Genomic DNA, 16,236 nt, shown 5'->3' with positions numbered 1-16,236 from the left:
TGATTTCGATTAGCATTTGTTTTACAAATGCATAATTAAGATTGCAGGGGCTAACAGTAGAGAGGATATGAGCTGTTCTAGTTCAAGATTTTTTGGAAGAAATTTTAGAAAAAAGCAGGCTTATTAGAAATTTTAAGTCTAAAAATAAAGTTTCATCAACAAATTTCACTCGGACAGATTTAAGTCAATCACGACATTCAAACGGTCTCGACTTTTTCTAGTGGTAGAGTGAGGACGTTACTTATGATGATTGTTCCATGCATGATTAGTTAGTGTTTTGCATGTTAACAGTTATCTGAAGAAAGAGTACCTTCTTCAAGAGTCGGACTGTTTCCCGCTGCAATCCAACTAATAAAATCCCGGCAAGTTAGGCTAGGTTACCCGGAATTTGGTACTGAGGGATCCCCCAGCATCACAATTCACTTAAACAAGGTAACCTGAAATTTTATTGAGCTATAAACACAAGTATACTTACTTTCTTGCATTTGCTGGGGCTGAAATTCCAATATCAATGTCTACCTTCAAAGGTTTTTCATCATCATCATCTGCATCTGCATAAGGGTTGCTAAGCAGCATTGTTATTTGATTCGTTTCTAGTTTTAATCCTTTTATCAATTTGGCAACTGTATCTCCTAAAATTGTAGAAACAACATAAACAACATAAAACTATTTCCCTTTTTTTAAGATGTTAGCTTTACAATACTGTTTTCTAACAGTAATAGTGCATAAGCTAGCGTTTATTACTCCGAGGTATTAAAACAAAATTCATTTCTAATCCTTTTAATTTTTTATTTTCAATCGTAAAGCCGTATTTATGGTGGCACGACCTGTCGACTACATATTGAGCCGGCTGTGATTTTGCCTCCATGTGCAACAATGTCTGCTATATTTGCATTTACTATCCTTCTATCCTTTAGAGTTTCTGTTTTTAGTGAGTTCTTATTTTTTTTTTTTTTTTAACTTGAAGCAGAACATATCTACATCTGTTTTTGAACACTTTGAATCGTTTATTCATCTTTAACGGTTTCCTTTAAATTTGAGACACTAAGGCGAGTCTTTATTTCAAAAAAAGAAAAACTGTGCGATGACAAGAATTTTGATGGTCTATGCTGCTCAATAGTTTTACGACTATTCCTCTGTTTCTTGGGCTTTTTAAATATCCGGTGTTACTTTCCAATATCTTTCGTCTTGCTGTTATAATCAGCGCCATGCTGAATGGGCTAAAGAGGAGGACCTTAATACATCTAAGAAAAAAAATAAAAAAGAATTGCATTTGTGGCTTAAAGATCAATTTCTCTCAACAACATTTTTCACAAGTTTTTCGCTTTTTTATTACTGTGTACAACTATTAAACTTTATTTTAGTAGTACCAGAACAGCCTAAATTAGTCTGACCGGTTTAGCAAATTTGCCACTGGGAACGACATAGTGTGTACTTGCCCTGGTGGCAGAGCGCCAGATTGAGTATCAAACAGTTCGTGGTAACGAACTGTAGTAAGGAGCGACCCGGCTCAATAGTAAACGAAAGGCTAAAAAAACGGAATTTTAATGCTAAAAAATACATCAAAAGAATCGGATTTTCATGCTGATTTTAAATATATAAATTTCATCAAATTTAGTCTTTGTCATCAAAAGTTACGAGCCTGAGAAAATTTGCCTTATTTCGGAAAATAGGGGGAAACACCCCCTAAAAGTCATAGAATCTTAACGAAAATCACACCATCGCATTCAGCGTATCAGAGAATCCAAAAGCAAACATTACAAGCTCCTATCTACAAAAATGTGGAATTTCGTATATTTTGCCAGAAGACAGATCACGGGTGCGTGTTTATTTACTTGTTTGTTTTTTGTTTTTTTTTCCAGGGGTAGTCGTATCGACCAAGTGGTCCTAGAATGTCGCAAGAGGGCTCATTCTAACGGAAATGAAAAGTTCTAGTGCCCTTTTTAAGTGACCAAAAATATTGGAGGGCACCTAGGCCCCCTCCCACGCTCATTTTATTCCCAAAGTCAACGGATCAAAATTTTGAGACAGCCATTTTGTTCCGCATAGTCGAAAACCATATTAACTATGTCTTTGGGGATGACTTACCCCCCACAGTCCTTGGGGGAGAGGCTGCAAGTTACAAACTTTGACCAGTCTTTACATACAGTAATGGTTATTGGGAAGCGTACAGACGTTTTCTGGGGGATTTTTTTGGTTTGGGGTGGGGTTGAGGGGAGGGAGCTATGTGGGAGGATCTTTCCTTGGAGGAGTATGTAATGGGGGAATAGAAATTCAATGAAAAGGGCGCGGGATTTTCTAGCATTACTATAAAAAAAAAACAATGAAAAAATAAACATGAAAAAGTTTTTTTAATTGAAAGTAAGGAGTAGCATTAAAACTTAAAACGAACAGAGATTACTACGTATACGAGGGGTTCTAAAAATACTTTAGCACAAAAAGCGGTGTTTAGGAGAAGATAAATACCTCGCTCATTATGCTAAAGTATTTTTAGCAATTTAAACTATTTATTCTACGACTTTTCTGATTCAGGGGTTATTCTTAAAGAATTGGGACAAAATTTAAGATTTAGTGTAAAGAGCGAGAATAAAAATATAAGAATATAAAAGTTTGTTACGTGAGTTAATTCTTAAGTTACGTATAATTTTTACTAATAGATACGTTCGTTAAAAATTTAAAGTTCTAGTTGCCTCCGAAAAATTGGAGCACAACTAGGCCTCCTTCCCCACCCCTTATTTCTCAAAATCGTCTGATCAAAACTAAGAGAAAGCCATTTAGCCAAAAAAAAGAATGAATATGCAAATTTCATTTTAGTAATTTATGGGCGGAGAGCCAAAATCAAACATGCATTAATTCAAAAACGTTCAGAAATGTAAAAAAAATTCGTTCTTTTAACTGAAAGTAAGGAGCGACATTAAAACGTAAAGCGAACAGAAATTACTCCGTATATGAAATGGGTTGTCCCCTCCGCAATCCCTTGCTCTTTACGCTAAAGTTTTTAATTGTTTTAAAAAGTAGAATTGTGGCAAAGAGTCAAACCTTAGCGTAAAGAGCGAGGGATTAATGCAACCCGTTTCTTTCTTCTTTCTTTTTCTTTTTTTTGCATCAATCTTAACTAATTTTAATTTTCTACGAGCCTAAACCTAGGTTCAATCTGATTTAGCTGAAAATTAAATCTTTTTCTAGACATTTCACCTGAATAATAATAAAAATATAAGAACAAAATAAGAACCGAACAGTCTCGAATTCAAAATTTGAAAAATAAAGAGTCGGCATTACATAAGAAACTTAGTCCCGGCTGACGATATGTTTGCCGTACAAACAAACTTTGTACCACCACGACTGTTGTTGTTTTTGTAATCAGTAGACTGAGAGATTTCGAGACTTTTTTTTCTGGAGCTTCCAATCACCATGGAAAAACTGGTCATAAATTTATATTTGCTATTCGTCCAAAAACGAATTAAAAACACAGGTTTAAATCCACAACATCATACTCGCATCAGGGGTAAATATAAGAAGGATTTCTTTCTCTGAGGGGTTCATCCATCATCCGAAAATGCTGAAAAGAACACCTTGAAATACATGAAAAACTACATAAGAATATTTCTGACCTAGCATAGATACAAAGAAAATTATGTTTTTAGAGGGAGGAGGATAAAACCTCAAATTTGCCTCGGTTTGGAAAATAGGGGGAAACGACCCTTAAAAGTCACAGAATAAAATCATACCATCAGATTCAGCGTATCAGAGAACCCTAATGTATAAGTTTCAAGCTCCTATCTACAATTAAATAAAAAAACTAGTTTTTTTAGCTGAAAGTAAGGAGCGACATTAAAACTTAAAACGAACAGAAATTACTCCGTATATGAAATGGGTTGTCCCCTCCGCAGTCCCTCGCTCTTTACGCTAAAGTTTGACTCTTTGCCACAATTCTACTTTTTAAAACAATTAAAAACTTTAGCGTAAAGAGCGTGGGACTGCGGAGGGGACAACCCATTTCATATACGGAGTAATTTCTGTTCGTTTTAAGTTTTAATGTCGCTCCTTACTTTCAGTTAAAAAAAACTAGTTTTTTTTTATTTAATTTCTGAACGTTTTTGAAATAATGCATGTTTGATTTTGGCTCTCCGCACATAAATTATTGAAATGAAATTAGTATATTAATTTTTTTTGGCTAAATGGCTTTCTCTTAGTTTTGATCAGACGATTTTGAGAAATAAGGGGTGGGGAAGGAGGCCTAGCTGCCCTCCAATTTTTCGGTTACTTAAAAAGGCTACTAGAACTTTTAATATTCAACGAACGTTTTTATTAGTAAAAAATATACGTAACTTAAGAATTAACTTACGTAACAAACTTTTATATTCTTATATTTTTATTATGTGTACGAGGGGGTTTGTACCCTCGTTAATACCTCGCTCTTTACACTAAATCGTAAAGTTTTGTCCCAATTCTTTCAGAATGACCCCTGAATCAAAAAGGCCGTAGAATAAATAGTTGAAATCACTAAAAATATTTTAGCATAAAGAGTGAGGTATTTATCTCCTCCTAAATACATCGCTCTTTATGCTAAAGTATTTTTAGAACCCCTCATATGCGTAATAATCTCTATTCGTTTTAAATTTCAATGCTATTCCTTACTTTCATTTGAAAAAACGTTTTCATGTTTATTTTTTCATTGTTTTTTTTTTATAGTAATGCTAGAAAATCCTGCACCCTTTTCATTGAATTTTTCTTCCCCCATGACACATTCCTCAAAGGAAAGATCCTCCCACAAAGCTCTCTCCCATCAACCCCCCCAAAACCAAAAAATCCCCATGAAAACGTCTGTACACTTCCCAATAACCATTACTATATGTAAACACTGATCAAAGTTTGTAACTTGCAGCCCCTCCCTCAGGGATTGTGGGGGAGTAAGTCATTCCCAAAGACATAGTTAGTATGGTTTTCGACTATGCTGAACAAAATGGCTATCTTAAAATCTTAATCTGTTGACTTTTGGAAAAAAATGAGCATGGGAGGGGGCCTATTTGCCCTCCAATTTTTTTGGTCACTTAAAAAGGGCACTAGAACTTTTCATTTCCGTTAGAATGAGCCCTCTCGCGACATTCTAGGACCACTTGATCGATAAGATGACCCCTGGGAAAAAAAAAACAAAAAAAAATCAAACAAACAAATAAACACGCACCCGTGATTTGTCTTCTGGCAAAAAATACAAAATTCCACATTTTTTAGATAGGAGCTTGAAATTTTTGCTATAGAGTTCTCTGATATACCGAATGCGATAGTGTGATTTTCGTTAAGATTCTATGACTGGTTCCCCCTTTTTTCCAAAATAGGGCAAATTTTCTCAGGCTCGTAACTTTTGATGACAAAGACTAAATTAATTGTAATTTATATATTTAGAATCAGCGTAAAAATTCGATTCTTTTGATGTATCTTTTAGCATCAAAATTCCGTTTTTTAGAGTTTCGTTTACTATTGAGCCGGGTCGCCCCTTACTACAGTTCCTTACCACGAACTGTTTGAAAAGAAAATAATTCGGTATTTCGGGGCTTCTGACATTATTACTCCTTTGCGGAAGTTAGGCTCAAAATTGAAAAAGGATTAAATTTTTTCTCTGGGCCCCTTCCACCTCTTAGTTCGTTTATTTTCCCGTTAGTTTTCACCTGTTTTCGCTTTATAGTTGTGTTATCTCTTAGCAGTTCTTTCGTTAGTTGAGTTATGGTTGTGGTATATATGTTTTATCGCTCGTATAGTTGTGTTATTTTCAAATTATACTCCATAATAGAGAGGCTCCGAACACCCAGCATTGTATATTAAGCTCTTAATTTGACGTGTTTTTCTAACGTGACCAGATTCGTCCTGCGCCCTTTTCATTGAATTTTTTTCCCCCATGGCATATTTCTCCAAGGAAAGATCCTCCCACATAGCCCCCTCCCTCAACCCTACCCCCAAAACCAAAAAAAATCCCCCTGAAAACGTCTGTACACTTCCCAATAACCATTATTATATGTAAACACTGGTTGAAGTTTGTAACTTGCAACCCCTCCCCCAGGGACTGTGGGGGAGTAAGTCATCCCCAAAAACATAGTTATTATGATTTTCGACTATGCTAAACAAAATGGCTATCTCAAAATTTTGATCCGTTGACTTTGGGAAAAAAAATGAGCGTGGGAGGGGGCCTAGATGCCCTCCAATTTTTTTGGTCACTTAAAAAGGGCACTAGAACTTTTCATTTCCGTTAGAATGAGCCCTCTTGCGACATTCTAGGACCACTTGGACGATACAATGACCCCTGGGAAAAAAAAAAAACAAAAACAAATAAACACGCACCCGTGATTTGTCTTCTGGCAAAAAATGCAAAATTCCACATTTTTATAGATAGGAGCTTGAAAGTTCTACAGTAGGGTTCTCTGATACGCTGAATCTGATGGTGTCATTTTCGTTAAGATCCTACGACTTTTAGGGGGTGTTTCCCCCTATTTTCCTAAATAAGGCAAATTTTCTCAGGCTCGTAACTTTTGATGATTAAAACTAAACTTGATGAAACTTATATATTTAAAATCAGCATTAAAATGCGATTATTTTGATGTAGCTATTGATATCAAAATTCAATTTTTTAGAGTTTTGGTTACTATTGAGCCGGATCGCTCCTTACTACAGTTCGTTACCACGAACTGTTTGAAAATTTGGAATTTTGTATTTTTTGCCAGAAGGCAGATCACGGATGCGTGTTTATTTGTTTGTTTGCTTGTTTTGTTTTTTTCCCAGGGGTGATCGTATCGACCCAGTAGTCCTAGAATCTTGCAAGAGGACTCATTCTAACAGTAATGAAAAGTTCTAGTGCCCTTTTAAGTGACCAAAAAAATTGGAGGGCACCTAGGCCCCCTCCCACTTTAATTATTTTCCCAAAGTCACCAAATCAAAATTCTGAGATAGCCATTTTATCCAGCGTAGTCGAAAAACCTAATAACTATTTCTTTGGGGACGACTTACCCCCAACTGTCCCCGTGGGAGGGGCTGCGAGTTACAAACTTTGATATTAATGGTTATTTGGTGTACAGACGTTTTCAGAGGGATTTTTTGGTTGGGTGGTTGAGAAGAGGGGGATATGTTGGGGGAACTTTCCTTGGAGGAATTTAACATGGGGGAAGAAAATTTCAATGAAGGGAGCGCAGGATTTTCTAGTATTATTAAAAAAAAACAATTAAAAATAAATATGAAAAAGTTTTTTAAACTGAAAGTAAGGAGAAGCATTAAAACATAAAACGAACAGAAATTATTACACACATGATGGGCTCACCTCCTCCTAATACCACGCTCTTTATACTAAACTATTTTCAGGTAATTTCAACTATTTATTCTACGGCTTTTGTGATTCAGGGGTCATACTTAAGAAATCGGGATGAAATTTAAGCTTTAGTGTAAAGAGCGAGGTACTGACGAGGGGGTGAACCCCTCACACACGTAATAAAAACATGAGAATACAGAAGTTCTTTACGTAAGCTAATTTATAAGTTACGAATATCTTTTACTAATAAAAACATTCGTAAAAAATTAAAAGTTCTAGTTGCCTTTTTAAGTAACCAAAAACCGGAGGGCAACTAGGCCTCCTCCCCAACTCTTTTTTTTTCTCAAAATCATTCAATCAAAACTATGAGAAAGCCATTTAGCCAAAAAAAAATTAGTATGCAAATTTCGTTTGGCATTGATTCAAAAACGTTCAGAAGTCAAATAAAAAAAAAAAAACAAGTTTTTTAACGGAAAGTAAGGAGCGACATTAAAACTTAAAACGGAGAGAAATTACTTCGTATGTGAAAGGGGTTGTTTCCTCATCAACGCCCCGCTCTTTACGCTAAAGTTTTTTACTGTTTTAAAAAGTAGAGTTAAGAGAAAGAGTCAAACTTTAACGTAAAGAGCGGGCGTTGATGAGGAAGCAACCCCTTTCACATACGAAGTAATTTTGTTCGTTTTAAGTTTTAATGTCGCTTCTTACTTTCCGTTAAAAAAAACTTGTTTTTTTTTTTATTTAATTTCAACCAGAAACTAACAATTTTCGAAACAGAAAGTGAATTTCGATTGGTTAATTGATTAACTGATTTTACTCTGAGTGGATATCCAAAAGTGAAATTGGGCAGGCGTAAAAATTATTCCATCCACCTTTACCTTTTCGTGACTACTCATAGCACAAGAAACCAACCAACTTTCACGTCTTTAGAAAACTACCCATTCGGAAAAACAAAAATAAAAACAGTATATTTTCTGGTGTTGTATTGATTCAAATACTTAATTATCACACTATTAATTTCTACTGTTTTCAAATTACTTTTTAATATAACAGTCGTTATATAAATAAAATTAAACATATAAAAATGAAACCTATCTTCTACAATGACAATCACAAAACAGTCGTAATTTTAGCTAGAGGTATATACTTGATGGACCGACAGTCAATTGTCAATATCTGGCTTCAATTTTGTTAAGAATAACTGCGAATCTTTCCATTTTGTGATATTCAATCCATTTGTTTTTGGTTCAAGGTTTGTAACGGAACTAAAACTTTTTGACACGATATGACGAGGGAAATGCTATCAAAGCCTTATTGCAATTCCCAAGAGTCCAAGATATTTTTTTGGTATTTCTATCTGCAGCCGAAATATTTGATACCCTCTTTTAAATTTCACCTTCAGATCCTCATTAGTACTATGTTCGAGCTCTTATTGCATTCTGCATTTCCATTCTATTAAATGGATTTATAATCTATTGTGATATTTCTATCGTCAGGATATCATCAAATCTGATCTTGAATTCACCATGCCGGGCAACTAAATGTTGGATGTATGTCTGAACATCCTCATCAAGGCATTTTACCTTTGACAAGTTTCAAAATCAGAAAAATTTGCGCCGACTAATGTTTTGCTTCATATATTTCAAATTTCCAAGAAAAACTGAAATTACACCCTTTTCTCTTTCCTTTTTTTAATTGAGGCTGTCTCCGTGTAATTGTAAGTTAGAGTCATTAACACATTTGTCAAACACGCGATGTCTGCTTTCAAATTCTTCAGGTTTTCTTTTAAATCTTAATCCAAACTTTCCAGTAACTCTAGAACTGATTAAAAAATAGAGTAAAACTTTTCAAAAAATGGACCTTTTGACAAGCAGCGTACTTCAGTATGTAAGGGTAATCATTGGAAGTCTTCAACATTTTAATCCCAACATTGCACAAACAAACGCATTGTTTCATGCATTATTTCATTTTCTGTTGACAGAAAATTGACATTAACAGAAAATGTCAATGTCAAGAAAATGTTAATGTCAATGTCAATGTCAATGTTAATGTCAAGAAAATTGACATTAACAGAAATTGAAGCGATTGATGCAATTTATCACTCAAATTTTTTGCTACTAGGTGTTATTGATGGATGACACAGTGAATTAAGGTTACTGTTTTTACCAGTAACAGTCGCTGAGCTTTTTAACATATTTTCTGAGTAAACTGATAGGTGAAGTCAAGTCAACAATTTAGTTCTTCACAATCTAAACCAGACAGTTTTTCGTGGACTCCCTGTTTGCAAATTGTAGACCTCTATTTTTTCGTCACACCAACGTAAACCTCTTTCAAATCTCCCGTGGACCCCATGGGATCCACCTGGACCACTTTGGGAATCACGGTTTTAAAGGCTCATTGAAGTAATTTTGGGTAGTACTATATAGTGCTAAATCACGCATAGTGAAAATTTTCCCGACATATAGTTATTTTGATCAAATATTCCTTAGAGCATCCGCAGCGGTATTGACCTCAGGCGGCTTGGTGCTGCAATAAGTAGTTAGAATAGTACTAGTAGTAGTTAAAAGTATTAGTATTCATTGAAAACTGCTATCATAGTATATTTTTTTTTATATGAGGTCGAAAGCTGCTCATTAAGGTGTATTATAGCATCTAAAACTATGTACCATCTGTGTATTTATGCAGATTATCGGAGTTGATAGATGAGGAGTAAAACAATGTTCAGAGCATCCTAAATAATAATTTAAAGTTTGTGCATTAGACTTTTAATATCATATTTAAACACCGGACACTTTTCACGGTTTCAAACGATCCGCTTTGTAGTTATTTTTAGATTATCTTATTAGATTGGTGAATGATGTCCCTTATAAAATGGCACAGTCCACGAGGAGAAGATTTTCGTCTAGAAGCTGAATAATATTCTCATTTTTAATTGTCCAAAATTAAAGAGGTAAATGGAGAAGTACGGCATCAAAGTAAATAGCAGCTTTCTGTAACAAGACTCAATGCTTAAATTAGGCCTTTAAGTCAGATATTAAATTAAAAAGGGCTTAATTAACTCATTTTCATATTTTCCTGGAGGAAGAGGGGCACCTTTTTTCATTATTTCCAGCTCAATCCGTACAAGCATGTCCTCAGTTTAAAATCAAAAGGCACAGCACATGTTTTCACAACGTTAACTCAGATGCACAATGAATCGTTTCCGATGATTGCTGCTAAATGTGAAACCGCAAGATAGCTTCTTCTTTGTAGTTAAGCTTGCTGCAGATACAGCCTGTGTTATCATTGGCTATTTAATCTAGCTACATTAAACTACAATTGCTCAAAACTTGCCTTCCAAAAGGATGTTTCTATTTACTTCTGACGGTTGAGGTACGTAACCTAGAATTGTAACTGTATGTGCCTTTCAGCGATAAAAACAAAATCCACTGAATCTTCACGGTTAAACTGAAACGAAAGCAACAACGAAAATACCAAAACAGATGGAAAAAAATACCTTGAGCAGCTGACAATTTGACAATATCACTAATGTCTTTCCAAGATTTTTGCAAAGCAAGTTCAGAACGTATAGCCAAAATGGCCCTTTCGACGACATCAACGTTCATCTCAATAAGGCTGGCTTTGACTTTATCGTCTTCTGCTTGGGCTTGAAGAGTACGAATTCGATTTTCATGGTCTTTCTTGATATTATCCAATTTCTTTAGAGCACCTTTTTCCTGAAGCAGAAATGCGCAATAAAAAAATAAAAAAAACTACAAGAAACAAAATTGGCTAAAAAAAAAACTCTTGACCTTAGAGTTCATGAAAAGAGCTCAAGAAAAGCTGGAATAAAGTTTAAACTCTTGGAAGCAGGTCCAAAAAACACTGTAGAGTAGAAAGAACCATAGTACAAGCAATCCAATACGTCTGATGGGGCTAAAATCAACTGACGACAAAGCTTTCTATCGGTTTGATGTAAATTAAATAAATGGAACAGAACTTAACACAGCAATCCCAAAATCATTTTGGCTGTTTTCAGTCAAATTGAAAAACCTAAACACCAGTAATTTGAATCTGTGCGTCACTAGATGGCAACCGTGGTTGTTGTCAGTTATACCAAACAGTCAAATACGTCATATAGTCTCTGTGCATTACCATGAATATCCGTTTTTGTTGAAGGAGGGAACTTTGATCTCTGGGCACTGGCATTTATTTTCTCTTTGCAAGGCCGCATTCTGAATTTGGTTTGGTGGGGGGAGTATTTTTTTCAAACGCATCAAATTTCTTTTTGAGTCGGAAAAAAAATTCGGGGGAGGATTCAAACCCCGTAACACACCCCTTAATATGGTCTTGTTTTGTATTAATTTGAGTGGTTTTAATTTAACTTGATAAAACGAAGATATACAAAACATCCAGGACAATCAATCGCAGGGGTGAACTCACTGAAAGACTAAATTCCTGTGCTCGATAAGCAATTCACTTCTTCACAACTATTTTGATAAGCAACAAAAAACACTTAATATGGTCCAATACGTCCAACATTTAATTTGGGTCCAATAAGTCTCAGAGAAAACAAAAAAGTTGGCACAAATTTGATATTTTATCTACTATTAAAAAAGCAACAGCAAAAAACAAGTTCTTTCAGCTGAACGTAACGAGCATACTTAAAACTCAAAACAAATAGACTTGTTTCTGTATATAAAGGGGTTGCCCCCTCCTGAACAACTTGCTCTTCACGCTAAAGTTCTTAACTCTTTCAAAAAAAAACTTCCTGTTCTAATTAAACGGTCCTTGTGTTTCAGGAGCCTTTCTTTAAAAGATTGGGACAAATAGTTAAACTTTAGTACAAAGATTTTAACCTTTATTTTAATAATTTTCGCCCTAACTGAAATTGGAGACCCCTCAACCCAAAATACTTGACAGTTGCTTTCGCTCAAATTATTCACATTTCATGAATATTAATTATGCAGCAATGCCCGATTGTAATTTAACAATCCTTCCCAAATTTTTCAAATATTTTCAAATTTAGAGATACAGTTGATATTTCACAAGTGAAGATTGTCGGGAGAAAAGGAGAGAATTTTCTGGGAGCAGTTTTAGCGTGCGGGAATTTCTGCGGGTAATTTTCAGCGTATGGGAGTTTTCAGAGAAAATTTTTATGCAGGCGGGGGGGGGAGGGTTCCAGGAGAATCGCCCGCGAGAATTTCTTAAATACTTTCAAATTTAAAAATACGATCGCTATTAATACACAGGGGAGTTTTTCTGATAGGAGGATTTTCCGAAGGGGAGAGGAGAGACATTTTGAAGAGGGATTTTCGGTAGGGGGGAGGGGAATTCTTGAATTCCGTTCCTGTTGAGATCGTAGCAACACGCGGTGGTTAAGCTAGTAATACATAATTATGATTTCCTAAGAATTCTCCAATTTTGAGTATAAGAGCTGTAACTTAAATGTTTGGTGCCGCTGTCTGATCTAAATCCAAGTCCGGTTTAATCAAAATTTCATTTGACTTAATTCCTCAGGCAGAATTTGTTCTAATACATTTCTCAAAGGGTAAAGCTATTGCAATCAACCAGTGCTTTTAGTTTCATCATCTCTTTTGTTCCTCTTCTTTCTTTACAGGTTTTATTCAAATGGCGCTCAGAATCAATAAATTTTGGATGACTTACCTGTTGAATTACTTTCAAGTCTAATTTTTGAGATTCGACTTTTGAGAAGAATTCATCAACTGCATCATGAAAGCTGTCCCGATCTAATCGTGGCGAATTCTTAACGTGACACCATAAATACGGTTCAAAAGATTCAAATGTTAGCAGTGGGCCGTTTTCAGCAGTGGCTCTTTTTTCTTCTCGTTGTATAATAAAGCCCTGGATAAAAGACCGAATCAGAACGAAAATAGGAATTTGATAAAACAAAATCGACTAATGTCTTAACAGGTTGATATTCAGTTAAACTATACAGCAGTACTGTACTTGAATATTACGGCATAATTGTAAGTATTATTTTTTCAGGATAATTTCTGTATAACTACCCAACAGAATAGATCTATAAGTTATATAGTTTCCAAGTTCTATGTATGAGTGACAATTTGCACGACATTTATTCTCTTTTTGTTTTACTGTACGCATATCTAATACAAAACTACCCTTCTACTATATCCCAGAGGACGCTTCGTTGTATTTTCAATGATGACATTTACATAGGTCACAATTAAGGCATGTTCCTGAAATATTCTATAAGAAAATGAAAAAAGCAAATATGAAAATAATGTAAAAAATTTATAGCTCAATTAAAATAATCAGCTAATATTCATTAAAAAGCTCAATTGCAAATTATGTCATAAATTAAAATATAAATTACACACGATTAAATAAAAGTTATAACATTTATAAAATATAAAAATCCCTTACACTAGTCCCTCTCCATCTTGCTATCAACTCCACTTCAAAAATCTCCCCAGGGCTTAAAGTCTATTTTTAAGGAACGCCTGAATTTTTCTTAACAAGGCAAGATTCTCTTTATCCTCCTAACCCATTACCACGGGCATCGTTTGGGGGGGGGGGAGAAGGAAAGGGAGTAGCCCCCTACCTATAATTTGGAGGAAAAAATTATTATATAGCCCATGTCCCTTGACTATCGGGATATGGACCCCTCTTGCCCCCTCCCCCATAAAATGCTGGTGCTGCGCAACTGTCCATGACTGAATTGACAGGAAGAACCACTTCGCAAAAAATGATGGTCTAAGGAGTAAGATCACTGAATGTGGGTTCAAACCATGCTTTTTGCACAGACCGTTACTTATATGGTCAGGTTTAGGAAATTTTAATTTCATGTTTATTTCAAGTTTAAGGTAGGAAATTTTAGGTTTCAAACTGTTTAGATGTTCAGAGCCCATGACGTAAGTACAACTCATATTTATTACATAATCAAACAAAAAAAAGGAGTTTTTTTTTCAAATAAAGTATGGAACAACATTAAAACCTAAATGAACAGAAATTAATCCGTACATGAGGTGGTTTCCCTTCCTAAACCCTAGCTCGTTACTCCAACATTTTGTGGCATACTAAAAAAAACTTCTTTTTTCTGATTTTATGGCCTTTGTGTCTCTGCTGTCGTTCTTAAAGAATTGGTGCAAAAAGTCACACTTCAGCAAAAAGAGCGAGGGTTGAGGAATGAACAGCCCTCGCCATGTACAGAATAATTTCTGTTCATTCTCAAGTCTCCTTACTTTCAGTTGGAAAAACTTATTTTTTATTTAATTTCTGACCGTTTTTCAAGTTATGCTAGGAAATCTCCTTCTCTCACCCCCCTTGTCTAGAATTTCCCAGTAAAATCCCCTACTGAAAATTTCATCCTATAAAAACTTCTCCCATATACCCCCCCAGAAAAAAATCTTTATATATCCCAAAATCAAATACTACATATGAACTATGGGTAAATTGCGTATAAAAATTACAGCCCTTTCCTCAGGGACTATGATGAGTCACGTTATCCTTGAAAGCATAGTTATCGGACCTTTTCAACTATGCTGGATCAAAAGGCTATCTCAAACTGCTGATTGGATGTCTTTGGGGGAAAAAGGAAAACGGGATTTTAGCTGCCCCAAAATCTTTTCGTTCAGTTGAAAAGGACACTAGAACTTTTGATGTCCTTTCGGATGAGCATTCTCCCAGTCTTCCAGAACCATTGATTCTGTTCAAATCTCCAGGGAGAACAAAAAAAAGGACAAAAAAACAAACAAACATACATCTGTGATCAGTCTTTTGACAGAAAATACAAAATCCCACATATTTGTAGAGAGAAGCTTAAAACCTGTATAGGTTTTATAGGGTCTCCGGCATAGGTTCTGTATAGAAGAAGGTTCCCAGATATGCTGAATCTGGTTTGTGTGATTTTCATTAAGATCACCTGATCATTACAGTGATCACCTGATCACTAAGATCATTACATAATAGAGTGATTAGAAAACCTACGAGGGCTAGAGAAAACCTTCAGGATCCGCTAGTCGAACGTTATGCAAACGTTACATAATGGAGTCTTCATAAAACCTTCACGGTATCTTTACTCCAGGATTTCTAAGATTGTTCTTTCAAAAAACCTTTAGGGCTCCCCTCCGCCAAATCAGGATTTCCTTTAAAAAACCTTCAGGGTCCTCATTCAAGTAAGGGCATGGTCCTTACATCCTGCAACACTTTCATGCATTACAGCCATTTCGCGTTAGCAAACAAAGGATTTTCACCGCCATTTTATATGGCTAGAAACGTTAGAGAGACCAATGATTTTCCAATGAACAAAGGCTTCCTGGTATTCAGCTATTTCCAGGAAAACAGAAGCGTCATCCGCTATTCTCCTAACGGGAAACCGAGTGATTCTCTTTGTCCCTGGGGGTATAAAAACGGGTATTGAACGAACTTCCCCATCAATTTTGCATTAGATTTTGAACAAAACACAACAAAATTTTCTAAAAACGGTTACGTTTCAAAGATATCAACAGGTAAGCCTCTGCTTCTACATACCCCCCCTCCCCAGCAAAAATTTGGCGTGTATACTATAAGTTAACCTGCTGTAATTCTCTATATTAGATAACATCGAAAAAACCTCTCTCCTGATATTGTACGATTCTCACAATGATAGAATAACGTAAATTCCTCGTCAAATTTATTAAAATGCTATTAGATCGCTTTCAAGCATCTATTAGCATCCATTAGCGCCCTAAAATTGTATAAGCTGACAGATGTATATTAATCCAAGTTAATTATTTCCCCTAGTGCGTAGGGTGTATTCCAGCATAGACCTTATTTACCTTCACCAGGTATCATCTGGCATAAGGTTAAATAATTGCACGAAAAGGGTAGCTTTTAACACCTGATTTCGTCTGGAAAATGTCAGCCTAAACAATTTCAATCCTTGCGTAAAATGATGTAGAAAAACATGTTTTATATACACATTAATGTTTTGATTTTGAAGGGGG

At 35.3% G+C, this 16,236-nt stretch overlaps 1 protein-coding gene across 1 annotated transcript in view; it reads right to left on the bottom strand.

Moving 5' to 3' along the window:
* The window catches only part of LOC136027348 (ribosome quality control complex subunit NEMF-like), a 123,784-nt gene that overhangs the window by 51,162 nt on the left and 56,386 nt on the right, over nucleotides 1-16,236 (bottom strand). Inside the window, exons 7-9 of the mRNA XM_065704505.1 lie at nucleotides 12,935-13,132; nucleotides 10,785-11,004; nucleotides 476-632 (exon numbers count right to left, since the gene is read on the bottom strand). Of these exons, the coding sequence (XP_065560577.1) occupies nucleotides 476-632; nucleotides 10,785-11,004; nucleotides 12,935-13,132 (575 nt within the window). The remainder of the gene's footprint in view (nucleotides 1-475; nucleotides 633-10,784; nucleotides 11,005-12,934; nucleotides 13,133-16,236) is intronic.

Source organism: Artemia franciscana, chromosome 5 (assembly GCF_032884065.1).
Source record: "Artemia franciscana chromosome 5, ASM3288406v1, whole genome shotgun sequence".
NCBI lineage: Eukaryota > Metazoa > Arthropoda > Branchiopoda > Anostraca > Artemiidae > Artemia > Artemia franciscana.
This window is presented reverse-complemented; position numbering and strand designations above follow the sequence as displayed.